Here is a 15,774-nt window from a genome sequence, read left to right on the forward strand (position 1 = left end):
AACAAATCGTGGTAAATGGTAGCAGTGGCAGCTGATAGATCTCAGAATATCAGCATGGAAACTTGATCATTGTCCATCACCAAGAAAAGATAGTCAATTAATGAGATCAGCTTCCTTGCCATTTCCAAGCTGAGATGGATTCATAGTAGTCAAGGAAATTTGAGGCATCCCAGTGCTCAGGGCTGGCTCTTCCATTAGGCCACCCTAGGCAGTTGCCTAGGGTGCCAGAATTCGGGGAGCGGCATTTTGTGCGCTCCCCACGGGGCGCGCTGGAGCTTCTGGTTCTGCTCCTGTCGCGCTGCTGAAGAAAGGACCTTCTCCCGACATGCCGCAGAAAACAGCGGCAGGCAATTGAGCAGCTCAATGACTGCCGCTGTCGCCTGCAGCATTTCGGCGGAGGGTCCTTCTTCGGCGGTGCGATGGGAGCGGAACCAGAAGCTCCCGTGCGCCCCGTGGGGAGCGCACAAAATGCTGCCCCCCAAATTCTGCCTAGGGTGCCAGAAACTCTGGCACCGCTTCTGCCAGCACTGGCTTCATTTTAACCTTTTTCAGAGTTTTCTCTAGAAAGGAAGATTGGAAACATGATGATTATTGGTAAGATTGTCTGTGCCAGAAAGTATCTCCTTGAGTCAGGGTGCTAAAGATCACTTGCTTTGAGACACTGATCTCTGGCCCTCTCTGTCACTGGCATTCTCCATCAACAGTGTTGTCCCCTCGTGATTCACCTACAGCTTCCCAAGCCCTTTGACAGCCTCAGAGAGTAGCAGTGGTCAAAATCCCATGAAAGCAGAACTTGAATAGACTCTTTAAATTGGTTTATGGTACAGGTGTTCCTTGCCTAGTGAAAAGGAATGTTCAAAAACTGAAATCACATTTACAAATATTTCTGTCATGTTTTATTCGAATTTAAAATGTCATGGTATGATTCTTTAAGTGTTAACTATTGGCAAAGACCGTTTTAAATTCAACTACCTGGCACTTGTGAGTTAGATCAGAGAGGTTCTGACCTAGTTTTCTCTCTCCTTTGGGAGGGTTGGAATGAGTTTTAATTATCTCTCAGAAAGCACACTGAGAAATTGAAGGGTTCTGCAGTTTGTCTTGTTGACCACCACCTTGAACTCTGTGATCAATGTCTTCCATTTTTGCTGTTTAATTAGTGCGCTGGGAGCGATCCCTGGGTTCCATTGTCAGGGAGAAGAATCATCCGATGACACCAGAGGCTGTGCAAGATAAATGGGAGAAGATCTGTGACTTTGATAATGCCAGCAAGCCCCGGACTATCCAAGGTAAAGGAGGTGTTTGGTATAATACAACAGTCTGGGGAAATGAAAGCTGTAAGAGGGAGTTTTATAGAAACATCAGGTTTTTATTTTATGCTTTTTAGAAGGGGGGAAAAAAAAAAGTCTGCTGAATCAGGTGAACTTCCCCTTCAGCTGTGTCCCATAAATCATTACACACTTCTAGTAGAGTCAGGCCTTTTTAACGCTATTGCTGTGCCTTTGAATGTTTGTCCTCTTCCTCAGGGGTTTCCTAGCTAAGGTGCTCAATTTTGCTATGAGTTCTGTGTTTTACAATCAGATTGAAGATAATTTTATATTTGGTTGTACACCAGTGCATGTAGGAGCAATGTGTTAATAAGGAATGTATTTCCTTCACTACTGGAATCTTGGGTGACTGTTGAAAGTTTAAGTAAGGAAAAGTTTTTGGGTTAGGGACCCTCTGGCATGACACTGGGGCTGCAATTTCCCCAGCCTCCTTATCCTTGATCACTTGTGTTAAAATTCTGCAACTACACCGGTATTCCCGCTTCATGATTCACCAAGGGCATCCACTCTAGGCTCCCATCTCTTCTCTTGGACAGAGACCTGCATCTCTCTTCTCTCCTAATGGGCTTTTCTAGGCTGCGCAGTTCCCTGCACTGCACTTTATTTCCAGAAAGCCAGACTGCCTAAACGGGCCAGCGTTTGCACTTTGCTTTCTCTTCAGAGGCTATAAACGTCATTGCTGGCAGTTATAACTTACCAAGCAGCCCTTTATAAGCAAGCACATTTATTCTTAAGATGAAAACATTACAGAGAAAACGTATTAAAAACAATAAAAGTTTCTCTGTGTGCTAACAGCTTATCAGAGGTCACCCATCGGTCTTTATGGGGCTTCCGTAGGCCAAAGTCCTTCCAAAATCCCAGGAAGGATTGGGCCCCCATTGGACAACTGGTCCTGGCCGTTTGCTGGATCAGAAAGAAAGGCATGAATCAATTTAAACATAGTCCTTTCTTTGTCTGATGATCTCTCTAGAATCCCGTTGAAACTAGCATATGTGAGCCTCTACCGGTGGTGGTGGTTCTCTGGAGGTATTGCAAGCTGAGTGAATATGCCTAATAACTCCCCATTGTTCTTACTGAAGGAACTGTGGTCATCTTCCACCATGAAATTACATACAATCCCTAACCTACAATGATACAGTAATATATTCTAAATATATTGCAGGAGATTGCTATATCTGTAACAATTTCAGATTCCCTTTGATGATCAGCCTGACTCCACAGCCTCTTGCTTCATCTCCCTTGCTTCCTGCTTTGACCAGAAGCTCCAGACCCTATGTACCATGTTAGTCTCTGTCTCAACCTTGGTGTTTACAAAGCTCTTCTCTATGATGACCACATTATCCTTCTCCATTATTGCTCCCTGTCCCTCCTCCTCCTCCTCCCTTTCTGGCAAAGAGCGTACTAATTTCTTCAGGTACAGAATTGGCACTATGCAGCAAGAGCTCTCGTCCCTCTGCCTAACCTTCATTCTACTTATTACCTCTGCTGTTTCACTCCAGTGTGACTCTGGTATCTTTCCTGCTGCCTACCTCTAATCAATCCCTCGTTCTGTTCTACTCCCCCCCCCCTTCCATCTTCTGACTTTTCTCTTCCCCCATACTCTCATCCTTCTGTCTGTCTTACTCTCTCTCGTGAATGGCTTTTTCTCTCATCCTACAGATGACTATTATATATCTTTTCCAAAATGAAATTTCCTTTGCCCCCCGCCCCCCATCTGCCTATCCAACAATCATGTTCCTTCTTTCCATTACTTCTAAGTTTCCTAAGTGTGATATGTATATCTGTTGCTTTGTTTTTTTCTTCTTTTAGTATTGAATGTTGTTCTGACAGTGTGAATTTTGTTAAAGCACCTTGGGCAGGGTTGAGTGCTTCATAATGGTCTTAAGAACATCTAATTGAAATAAAATAACACTATTATAGAGTGGCCCTGTGGCTGTCTGTGGCACGACAGGTGCATTTCCCTTCTTCTGTCTATTAAAGGAAAATAGTTTCTTAGTGTCTGATATAAAGGTTATCTCTGGGCACAACACATTCATATACATCAGTGCAGTACTTCCCCCAAAACCTGTTAGGAAAACCATTTTCCACAATAAACAAATGCACATAGCAGGCTTTTCCCATTTCCCCCTCCAGAGAGAGATGAGCAAGTCATCGGCTCAAGAGTCATTAGCAGTGCTTTGTTCTAAGTTCCTTTGGCCCCTGATCTAGGGACCACTCTCCAGACCTCCCTACCTGAGGATGACTTCACTTTCTACAATCCTTCACTCAGGTCTTTGCCCCAAGGACTCCCGTGGCTGTTGTGTTCTACTCCTCAAGGCCTCACTCGCTGTCAGTCCTGTCTCTGTTTGGGTGATGCACCCTCCTACAGCAAACTTTTTGCTTGTGGGCTTGGCTTCCCCGTGTCAGACTGGATCTTCTGCTTTTCCAAACTCAGCTCCTTTCCAAACTTTCCTTCAAGCTCTTCACTAGCAGCTCACAGTTGATGCTCTTTCCAAACTCAGCTCTCTCCCAGCAACGCCTGTCAGCTCTTTTTTCTGCTGCTCTTTCCTCTGCGTCTCAGGCAGCTCTCCTCTGCCCCTTTTCTGACTGACTCCATCTGTGCTCAAAGGCATCTCTGAGTCCCAGTTCTCTCTCCCCTCTAGAGAGGTGGCCCAAGTCACGACTTTAAGCCCCAGTCAGGAGTCAGCTGACTAGTCACTGGCCTCTTTCCTCTTAAATGACCTGTGTCACCCTGTGACAAAAACTCTGTTGGATCTCTAGCTTCTCCCCAACCACTCCAGTGAAATATGTCTTACTAATGGCTAATGACCTTTGCCTGTCCTTGTCCAAGAACTTTTTCTGTGCTCTCTTCCTGGAACTACTTTCAGCAGAGTCAGTCGCTGTTGACTGCTCTTGTTCTGTCCAATATACAAGCTCTCACCAAATCGTTTTGTTCTTTTGCCCTATGCTATCTCAAGAATCTGTGTCTTTCTCATAACTCCTACCGTAGAAGCCCACATCTATGCCTTGGTCATGTCTTGCCTCAGCTACTGCAGCAACTTACTCTCTGGCCTTGTCACAGCTTATCTCGGACACCACACTAGTCTACGTAACATTTTTCCCCAGCTGATCTCATGTCATTTCCTTCTTGGGATCACTTCTCTTACCTTCTTCAGAAATACAAAGCAGGCAGGAGCTATTGAGAGCCACGTGAGATCGTTTGTTTTTTTTGTTCAGTCCCAGCCCTGTCAAATCTCCCTCCTTGAGCTGGTAATGCCTATATATTAACATGCTTATACATTGATTTTATAATTCTGCTGCCACACTGGTTTTTATAACTTCCCTTCAGATTGATACAGCTATTTATTTAGTACTCGTCTTGTTCCCGTAATACAAGAACTAGGGACCACCAATTGAAATTAATGGGTAGCACGTTTAAAACAAATAAAAGGAAGTTTTTCTTCACACAGCGCACAGTCAGCTTGTGGAACTCCGTGCCTGAGGAGGTTGTAAAGGCTAGGACTAGAACAGTGTTTAAAAGAGAACTGGATAAATTAATGGCTGTTTGCCAGGATGGGTAAGGAATGGTGTCTCTAGCCTCTATTTTGTCAGAGGGTGGTGATGGACGGCAGGAGAGAGGTCACTTGATCATTACCTGCTAGGTTCACTCCCTCTGGGGCATCTGGCGTTGGCCACTGTCGGTAGATAGGATACTGGGCTAGATGGACCTTTGGTCTGACCCAGTATGGCCATTCTTGTGTTCTTATGTACCATAAATTTGCTTAGCACTATACAAAACACAGAAAAATCACAACTTCTCCCCCCACAAGTAGCTTACAGTCTAAACCAGACAGAATTTAATATTTTATATTTTATATTGATGGAAAAAGTATTCACCCAAAGTACTATTGTTTAACACAAGTAAATTTATTAAACCTAGAAATTCCTGGATGAGCAGAAAACCATTTATTCATTGGTGTTCCAAAAAAGTTGTATGCTGATTTGCAGGAGAATTGAAGATCATAATGCATACAATATATTTTTCTGGGTATTTCACTAGGACAAATACAAAATAAGAGAAATGGATACAAAAAGCAGTATAATGTACCCTGTTGGTATTTAACTATATTGCATTTGCTAAAGTTGAAGATCTCAGTAAAATTTTTCTCTCACACCCCAGTGCCATCTTCTGCTTTAGTGTGGTGTTATGAAAAGGACTGTTTTATGTAAAAAATTCAGTAGCATCAAGATAGAGGTGTAGCTGGTCTTTGAATGAGAGAACAAGCCCTTGTTTAACCTCTCATATCTGTGAGAATTAGCAAAAGAGTTAAAGAAAACTCTGAAGAAATTTGATAATCAATAAATTTAATTTTTCAGTATAGTACATTAGAAAGTTTTTTCCCCAGTATTTTCCCAGAAAGTTTTTTTCCTAGTATGAAAGTCCCCTTTTTAGTGCCTAAAGGCATTCAACTGTTAAATAAGCAAAACTAATTAGAATATTTGCATTAAAAAAGTGCCTTGTATATCTGCAAGTTCAAGTGCTCCCAAAAGATTTCATTAAAAACTATTACCAGTATAAATTTAAGTAATTGGATGCTGTGAAGAAGCAATTATGTACTAAAAATTATATGCAATTACAAAAAATACCAATTAGCTAAAACATTTACCTTTAATTTGCAAGAATATCCCATAATCAGAGATGTGATGCTTGACTCAGCACAAAAATAATTGGGGAATTCTGAATGAGTGGTCTGACTTTAATTCCTTCTAGATTATAAGGGGTTGAAGTTTGTGCAACATGTCATTTGAAAGGTAACTTTCCTTACATTTGTAATAATCTTTAGGACTGGACCTACAATTTTGCCATGAGTTAGCTGTGATTTCTGTAAAGCTATTACACACAAAAGTGTTTTTTGTAGACTTCACAGAACAACATTATTTTACAAATATAAACTCTTAGTGGAACTCATTAATTTTTAATATAAAATTAAATATTCAGTACCTATTACTTGGATAGTAACTCATTTAGACCCTAATCTAGCAAAATACTTAAGCATATGCTAAAGTTTAAGCACGTTTCAAGTGGTTTGCTGGATCAATGTCCTAGTGCATATGCACTGAATTCTGTGAATAACTGCAGGGAGTGTTATCTCAGATGAGCTTCACATACTAGAGATAATCTCATAAGGTAAAGCAAATCTGACTGGGTTTTCTAAAATCATTCTAAGTAAAAATTTCCCAATTTGCCTTCCACCATTCTGTAATGTATTTAGAAAGGTTTTTTTCCAGTTTTAATTTGACTCAGAATACTTGATGCTTAAGTCAAGTTACCGAAGGAAAAGAGCAGTCTAGTTGTTTCTGGATGTGGTTATCTAGGTTTTGCTGTTTTTGTGTTTTTTAATTTTTGGTAATGTTTTTAAACAGTTAGACCATTATCAGGGAGTGGCCAATCACTTTTGTCTATCTTACTTATTCTTTTTCCTCTACATGCTTTTTGTTGTTTGTTTGTGTTGCACTACTACTTAAAGGACCAAAGGGGTCAGTTGTGCTAGGCTCTGTAGAAATGTGATGGTCCTTGCCTCAAAGAGTTTAGCCTTACTAGACAAGATAACAAGTGGGGAAGGGAATATAACATACAAGCAGAGTGAACAGCCCGATGGTGTGCCAGCATGATGTTCTTCTGTGCTTTTTTCCCCCCTTTTTTGGATTTTTTGAATTAAATAATTGCTGAGACTTTTAATTTTATTTATTGAAATGTATTACGGGTCAGGGTAAGTGAGTGTAGGAAAGAATAGTCAGAGGAGGAAGGTGACATAGGAGAGGAGTGTGGAGGGCTGTTGAATGAGACCAAGGTGTGGAGCAAGGATTGACCACCTTTGGCACACGGCCCACCAGGATTCCGCCGATCGCTGCTCCCACTGGCCGCGGTTCGCTGCTCCAGGCCAATGTGGGTGGCGGGAAGCAGTGGCCAGAAAGTTCCTTGGCCCGTGGTGCTTCCCACAGCCCCCATTGGCCTGGAGCGGCAAACCTCAGCCAGTGGAAGCAGTGATCGGCCGAACCTGAGGATGCGTCAGGTAAACAAACGAGCCTGGGTGCTTATCCTGGCAGGCTGCGTGCCAAAGGTTGATTCCTGGTGTAGAGACTGGGAGGGAGAGGGTGAGTGTAACTGGAACTGGCAGCTGATGAGCAGACAGGAAAGTACGTGATCAGCAAAAACCGCAGAAAGCCGTCTGATACTAGTAATGTCTGGCGTCCAATGGCCTCTGCTACAAATGCTGCCTTTGTTTGCTTGATCCTATCGGCTTGTGTTTCTTTGGTTTCACCCTGAAGATTTCTTTTCCCAACCCTACATGCTAGAGGGTACGAGGGTGCTGCATGGGCCCTTATGCTTCTGGCGAGCGTAGGGGGTCTACGCTGCATGGTTTGGGTTTGGGGCTGCCTGGTCTTCCTTGGTGTATGGGGCAAGGACCATGAGTTCTCCTCCTACCAGTTTAGATTTCAGATATCTGTTTACTGGTTATTTATACACTGAACAGTATTTCCCCTTGTTAAAAAAGAAAAGAAAAAAACACTAAGTTTGAAACAGATCATATGCGCTAACTTACATCCCATGTAACCTCAATGAAGTTGAGTGTTCTGTTCTGTTGCATTAAAATCTCCTCCCACACTCAATTTATGAGGAACAAAAGGATGATGACATAATTTCAACATGAAAAATTTTGTTGCCATTCAGGCAACACACTCAAATTCCGTATTAATTTATGTCTTTGAGCTACTGCATGGGCAGAAATATTTTCCTTCTAAAGATCATTACATGGCAATCATTTTTTTTTTTTAAACTTAAGTTTTTTACAGCACCCAAAAGTAAGGTAGTGACCTCACAGATAGCTAACTGGCACATGTCTGAGCCTCAAAGAGCTTATTGTCTGCTTCCATGCATGGTACAACAAAGTGGGTAATCACACTCTGGGAAGAGATTATGAGAGGAAAGGCAATAAGATTACACAATTGGTCTGCAAAGGTGTGTCCACAGCACAGCTAAACGCTTTTAAAAAACACCTTTAACTAAATACAAATATGACTTTTTTTTTTTTAATTAAGCATGTTAGTTAACTCTCAGCTTTGTGTATATGTGGCAGAACTGGGATGATTATCCTGTGGCCTAGCACATGACCCTAGTGGCCTGTCTCTATTATCTGAAGACACCAGATGGTGCAGGAGCTCCCAAGTTTCTGGATGGGGGTGGAGAGAGAGTTAGGCGAGGCAGACATAAGGTTGCATGAGCAACTATAAATCTGGCATCTCCTAACTTTCAAGAGCTTGACTTTGCAACCTAAATAATATGCTGTAAACCTTATATATGTTTGTGTGTGTGTATACACATACAAAATTAATTTATGGAGTGCCAGCCATATGCTAAGAATACAGCTAGAAACAAACAGTTATTCTTCTGAAGTAAGAATTAATTATTGTATAATACAAAGTAGTTTACTTTGAAATATATGTTAATTTTAATGTTATTGATGTAGTAATGTCTTTTTCAATTTGACAATCTGTTAATTCACATGATGATAACATTCACAAGACACTTAAATATAAAATATCAGACATTTAATATAATCTAATTTCCTCAGAGTCTTGGTTGGATGCATTGAAAATATAACCTTGCATAACAGGAATGAGTCATGTCTAGTCAATGGCTAAAATATCATTGTAAATCTAATGCTGTAGGTGGGACTGCTGTTTCCTATGCCAGGCAGCAGCAGGTCAGTGGAGATTAAAGTGAATTAATGTGTTGAGACACAGCAGTTGCACACTGCTGTAGCTGTACTTTCAGAAAATAGGAAGAATATTGGCCAGTTGTGGGGTTCTTCACGGTATAAGTTTAGTGAGCAAACTGCTCATAACATTGAAATTGATCCTTTATTTAATATAGTGTTCTTTTAAAAACAAAGCAAAAGCACCCTCCATTCTCACACCTGATTGCAGTGATAATATTTTAATGGCTTACTTAAAGCCTTTCAGACATCTGAAGAGCATCTTTTAAAAGCGATCTTGTTTTTAAACAGTCATGAAAAACATACTAAAAAAATATATATATTAACTTACACTTGGTACTGTGCAATAAATATCTCAAGAAGTTCAGTGCCAGACTAACAGGCATATCTCACACTCTAGATGTCTTCACTGTGAATTTAAAGAACAGTTAATCAAATTACAAACCCAGCAACGCCCTACAAAAGTCAACCTCCGTCTTTCCCTCTCCTCACCCCCAAAAGCTTGAATACATAAATGTGCCTTGCAATGTGCTCTGAAGATGAACAAATCTGATTGGAGAGTACCCAACAGAGGATGTAGTTCCAAAGCTGAGGGCCCCTCATTGAGAATGCTCTACCAATTGCCCTTTCAAAGTGGATCCAGGTCAAATGCTGCTGCTGACCACAACTGTGGTAGTAATGCATGGAAAGACACAAGTATCTCAAACAGGCTGATCCCAGGCCATTTAGAATCGTAGAAGTGTAGGACTGGAAGGTACCACAATAGGTCATTTAATCCAGATCCTTGCACTCAAGGCAGGACTAAGTAATAACTAGACCATTCCTGACAGGTGTTTGTCTAACCTGTTTGTAAAAACCTCCACAACCTCCCTGGGCAATTTGTTTCAGTGTTTAGCTACCCTGACAGTTAAGAGGTTTTTCCCTAATGTCCAACCTAAACCTACCTTGCTGCAATTTAGGCCCATTGCTTCTTGTCCTATCCCTGGAGGTTTCGAAGAACAATTTTTCACCCTTCTTATAAGAACCTTTTATGTACTTGAAAACTGTTATCATGGACACCCTCAGTCTTCTCTTCTCTTCTCTAGATGAAACAAACCCAGTTTTTTCAATCTTCTCTTATAGGTAATGTTTTCTAGACCGTTAATCATGTTTGTTGCTTCCTTTGGACTTTCTCCAATTTGCCCACATCTTTCCTGAAATGTGGCGCCCAGAACTGGACGCATAATCAGTTGAGGGCTTATCAGTGCAGAGTGGAAGAATTACTACTTGTGTGTTGCTTACAACATTCCTGCTGATACATCCCAGAATGATGTTCACTTTTTTTGCCATTAGTGTTACACTGCTGAAATAGGGCTTTACAGTTGGGGGGGTCCCCAAATCACTAACCTTAAATTTCATCCAGATACCAATGAGCAATGATTCCCAAAGCACAGGTATCATGTGCTCCAGCCAAGATGCACCACTTAGAAGTTGGGCTTCAGCTTTCTGTACCAGCATAAGTCTCCAGATGCTTAATGCATAGTTCCATATAAAATACATATCAGGAATCTCATTTTAAGAGAACATCAGCATGAATCATGGTAGCAAGATTCTCATCTGAAAAACTGATTCGGTCTTCTAGCTAGAGGCAAATGGGAGGGGCATTCTGTGGTTGGCTAGCAGCTGCTGGGGAAACAAAACCACCCCCAGATTTAAAGATTCTAGTAACATTTGAGAGAGACACACCCTTCCTAAGAGAGGCACAAACAAACGTTTTAATAACTTTAGGGTTGCCTTTACTCAAACTAGCCACCATTTCCCATTGGATCTGAAGCAACAGTCTGCCTCCAGCAAATATGGCCACCACGTCGCATTGTTTCCAAGGGGATTGAGGCTAAGCTACTCTCTAAGGTTAAATTTTGTACCTGTGGGGATCATGCACAAATAGAAGGACAATAGCTTCCTCTAAGAGTGAAAAAATCAACAGGAAGGAGGAAAATAGGGATTTTTAAAAATCTCTTTTTAAACCAATCTCTCAATCTTTTGGAGACCTGTTTTTAACGGTTTGGTTTTGGGATTAGTGATTTTATCCAGATTGAGTTTCTGCCAGCAAACGCTCATCAATGCCTGAATCTCACCCAGGCGTGGCATTGAGCAACCCTTGCTGGGTCAGGTGAGAGAGGCAGAGAGATAGTCATGCTTTCAGCATACTGAACATATACAACATATACTTTGTGCTGACCCACTTTGTTGTGCAGTAATCTGCCTCTTGAAATCATGACATTGCTCTAGCTTCAACTTTCTCTTGCTGTTTACCTCAGCTTGCACAGGAGGATGATTGATAGAAAACATGATTTTAGAATACCCAAAAGAAATAAATCTGCAGAGGAGAAAATGTGCACTAGTTATCAAATCCTGTCTTTTGACAGAATTAGTAAACGGTGTGCAAGATGTCTTCTCTTAACATGTTAGTGCTGGGGAAGTTGAATTTAATATTCAGTTATGGACTTGGTTGCCTGACCAAGATAATGTTGTATAGCACCAGTTATTTGTTCCAGACACGTGCTTGAAATAAATATTGTTTCCTTCATCATATAAATCACAACTCATTACTGAGTGCAGAGCCAGTAGAACACCTGTAGGATGTAATTGCCACACATGGTTTGTAGGCATCACTAAGGTACAGAACTAAAATCTGTTTAGAGAAATCTGTCTATATTGAATCACCCCTGCCCCCATTTTTTATTTTTCCCATATGTCATTGAAAGAGGGATCTACTTTTGCAGATTTTTGCAGGGTTCTTAGGCTATTTTTAAATCATTTGTTCCCTTTTATTTGTTCCAGAGTCGGTAAGCATATTGAATGATGTGCTAAGTCAAATAGAATCTGAAGGAGTTTCCATGAATCCCACAAGCTATACTAGATCCACTTCTTCAGGCTTTGACCCAGTAAGTAAAAATGCTTCTGCAAGGTACTCATCTTGTAGCTATCAAACGACCCAAAGCAAGGACAAGCTTGCTCACGGTGTGTGATCAGAAGCTTGGGCTTGCTTTCTCTAAAGTTTGCTTTTTTAGATGTGAACTCGAGCAGAAATAATAAACTTGCGCCTTATTCTCCTCTTATTTTCTCTAATTAGCTGTAGAACTTCTGAAGTTTATATATATATATATATAGATATAGATATAGATATAGATATAGATATAGATATAGATATAGATATATAGATTAAACTATAATACTTACCACATCTTGCAGTTTGGAGCATTCAGATACCCTAAATAGGATATTGTTCAGAATGATGGTGAAGACACCACATCTCTGTTTTTTTTACCTGACAGACAAGGCTCTTTGTGAAGTGCTTATCTTTCACGTGGCTGATTTCCCCACCCACAAGTTCTAGGTGGGATGAGCTGTCTATTATGGTGCTAATCATGATTGTGTATTGAGCTGTCCACTGTAATGTGGTTTTTCTTTGAAATACTGCATAGTGTAATTTGCAGGATGCGGTTCTTCATTGCTATATATTCTACCATGATATAGACAGGGCATCCTTACAATATATTTATTGTTATGGAGTATATTTAAAGGGAAAAAAAAACATACCACTTCAGTTCTTCTTCAGAAATATCTTCCCTGTGACATGGCATGTAAGTAGGGCTGTTGATAAATCGCAATTAACTCACATGATTAACTAAAAAAATTAATCACGATTAAAAAAGATTAATTGCAAGTAATCACATTGTTAAACAATATTTAAAATTTATTAATATTTTGGATGTTTTCATATAGTTTTCTGTTTGCAATTGGAATCAAAGTATATATTTTTATCATAGATATTTGCACTGTAAAAATGATAAAAGAATTAGTATTTTTCAGTTCACCTCATACAAGTATTGTAGTGCAGTCTCTTTATCATGAAAGTGCAATTTACAAATGTAGGGATTTTCTTGTTACATAACTGCACTCAAAAACAAAAGAATGTAAAACTTCAGTGCCTACAAGTCCACTAGTCCTCCTGCTTGTTCAGCCAATCGCACAAATAATTGTTTGAATTGCATGATTAACTTTTTGGATCACTTGACAGTCCTACATATAAGTAATCATAGCAAGACTGTTAATATATTATGTTGCGGCTATATGATGATTGTTCCTGCAGAAAGTAAATTGAAATCAAATACTACATAGCATTTAACTTTGAATTATACTATATATTTTTAATCCACAGAGCAAATGTGTTGGCCAAAAGTTGCCCACAGTGGTGTATAATTATACTCACTTGCAACCGATTTTGTACGCTCTTGGTGTGGGAATGTCGACCAAGGATCCAGACCATCTAAAATTTGTTTTCGAAGGCAGTGAAGAGTTCTGTTGTTTACCTACCTTTGGAGTCATCCCAGCTCAGGCATCTCTGTGGGATGGTGGACTTTCTAGTGTTCCAGGACTTAACATGGACTTCACAAAGGTTTGTATGATTTAGACATTGCAATTTATTGTGTGTTGCATGCTATATAAATTGACTGTAATTGAAATGGCTCAGTATATACACCAAAACTTCAGAGATCGCTGTTCTAGAAAAAGAAAAAGTAACAGGCTCTTATTTTTTGCAACCCTGGACAAAACTTGTATTGAAATGAGTTACCTACCTCTCTGATATAGAGTTTGTGGGGTTTTTTTTTTCCCCTTAAGCTGCTTATGAATCACATGTGTATTGCTCTCTTTTTTTTTTAAGTGGGAATCTTGCTTGAAGAGCAATGTCCTCCTTATTAAAAACCAAAATCCTTTATCTCGCTCTTTTTTGTGTGTTAATGGAGGGATTTTATTTTTTAGCAATTTCTTTTGCTCTTTCCAAGATGAAGCTCTCTATCATAGATAATCTAGAAAGCAAGTACAGTAGGTGTAATCTTTGCTTTTTTTATTTAGTTGATAATGTACAGGGGTGCACACACTCTTCAAACATATATATATATATATATATATATATACATACACACACACGTATATTAAACAAGTATAAATTATATAAAGCTGCATTCTTCAAGAATATGATGTCATAAGAAATTTAGTATTTCATAGTTGAAATATGATTTTTAAGAAGCTTAAAAATGTAAGATTTACAGCATTTTCCGTACTGGGACTGTGGTCTGTATAAAAACTAAAGAAAGCTATATAAATGGCTGTGTTATTTTTGTCACAATCCTGCCACACCATGAGTTTTTTCATAGCTGTCTTGACGTCAAACTCTGAAGTTTCCTGTAAAATCAAACAAACAAAATCCAAACACCAGATGGCCAAACCCCTAACATTATATATGTATTAACCAGAATCACTGCTGCTGGCCTTTGTTGACTGCACATGGGATGTCCTGTTGTGTTTGTGAGAAGCTAAGGAAAAAACATAGTGCTCCACAAAACAGAGGGAGGCCCCCTCAAAAGGTTGTAGTGTCTATTATTCTTACCATGTTCTACACGTAGGCTAAGGGAAGAAGAGCAATATACCATTATCCGCATCCTGGGAATGGTGGTATAGAGCTATATGTTATCCTTCCTCTCTCCTTGGTCCCATACATTAAAATACATTACAGTCAAAAGGCTCTTCGGTAATCTCCCCTGCAGTGTTATCTGTCTTCAAACCCCATATAGTAACACTGAACATTCAAAGCACTGAATTATAGCTGGGATATTTGTTAATGCATTTTTTAAAATGTCTACTTTTACACCTGAACTATTTTTTAAAGTAATTTTAAACCTAGGAACTTGGTATTATTCAGTGAAATCACATTGCTTAGCATGAAATCTGTTGCTAATTGAGAATCTATAATAGATACTCAAGAGGAGTGAATGAACAGTTAATCATTACTGTTTGGTGCTCGTCGTTATGAAAACTAGATTCCACTTCAGAAATTTTGTCAGGGATTAAAAGGATACCATAAATATGCCTGAAATATTTTAACATTTACTTAAAATTTAGGAAATCTGAAATTTTCACTGCTATGCATCTCTTTGGCGTTCTGTTTTGAATACACTTTCTTTTAAGATAATTTCTGATGTTAGAAAAGAAGTTCTGCAGCTTGGAGTGTTCAAATTTTTAGTAATGGGAAATGCTTATAAATTGATGTCTGTGTAGGCTCATGCTAACTGATTTATTCTGTTTGAGTTATTGACACATGATGGGGTAGACGACAGAGATTAACCTGGCTATAAAATTGCCCATATTTATCTTTTTGATGGCTTCTTCATAATTAGAATCTTAGAAAATAGAATTGTAGGGCTGTAAGGGACCTGAAAAGATCAAGTACATCCACCTTGGCTGAAGCAGGATTAAGTATACATAGACAATCCTTGACTGGTGTTTGCTAACCTGTTCTTAAAAACCTCCAAGGGTGGGGATTCACCACCTACCTTAGGAAACCTGTTATGGTAATGAACTATCCTTGCTACCCTAATTAGCAAGTTTTCCTTAATATCCAACCTGGACCTCCCCATGCTCAGTATGTTCCACAAAAATACTGTGTGATTGTAAGTCAGGACTGATTGTGGAGGGCTGCTTGATTTTAGGCTGTTACCAACAACTTCCAAAGATGAGTGTGTCAACATAATTCCTACTCTCAAAGTAACATAACAAAATATTCTGAAATAATGATCTCATCAATTTTGACTGGTATTTTTGTAGCCTTGGTGCAGCTAAAAATATCCAAATGTGGAAAGATCTTGATA

At 39.6% G+C, this 15,774-nt stretch overlaps 1 protein-coding gene across 3 annotated transcripts in view; it reads left to right on the forward strand.

Moving 5' to 3' along the window:
- HSD17B4 (hydroxysteroid 17-beta dehydrogenase 4) overlaps positions 1-15,774 on the forward strand; it is a 116,679-nt gene that overhangs the window by 38,596 nt on the left and 62,309 nt on the right. For all 3 annotated transcript variants that reach the window (XM_050945751.1, XM_050945752.1, XM_050945753.1), the window contains 3 exons: positions 1,158-1,286; positions 11,906-12,009; positions 13,287-13,523. In XM_050945751.1, the coding sequence (XP_050801708.1) occupies positions 1,158-1,286; positions 11,906-12,009; positions 13,287-13,523 (470 nt within the window). The remainder of the gene's footprint in view (positions 1-1,157; positions 1,287-11,905; positions 12,010-13,286; positions 13,524-15,774) is intronic.

Source organism: Gopherus flavomarginatus, chromosome 3 (genome assembly GCF_025201925.1).
Source record: "Gopherus flavomarginatus isolate rGopFla2 chromosome 3, rGopFla2.mat.asm, whole genome shotgun sequence".
Taxonomy (NCBI): domain Eukaryota; kingdom Metazoa; phylum Chordata; order Testudines; family Testudinidae; genus Gopherus; species Gopherus flavomarginatus.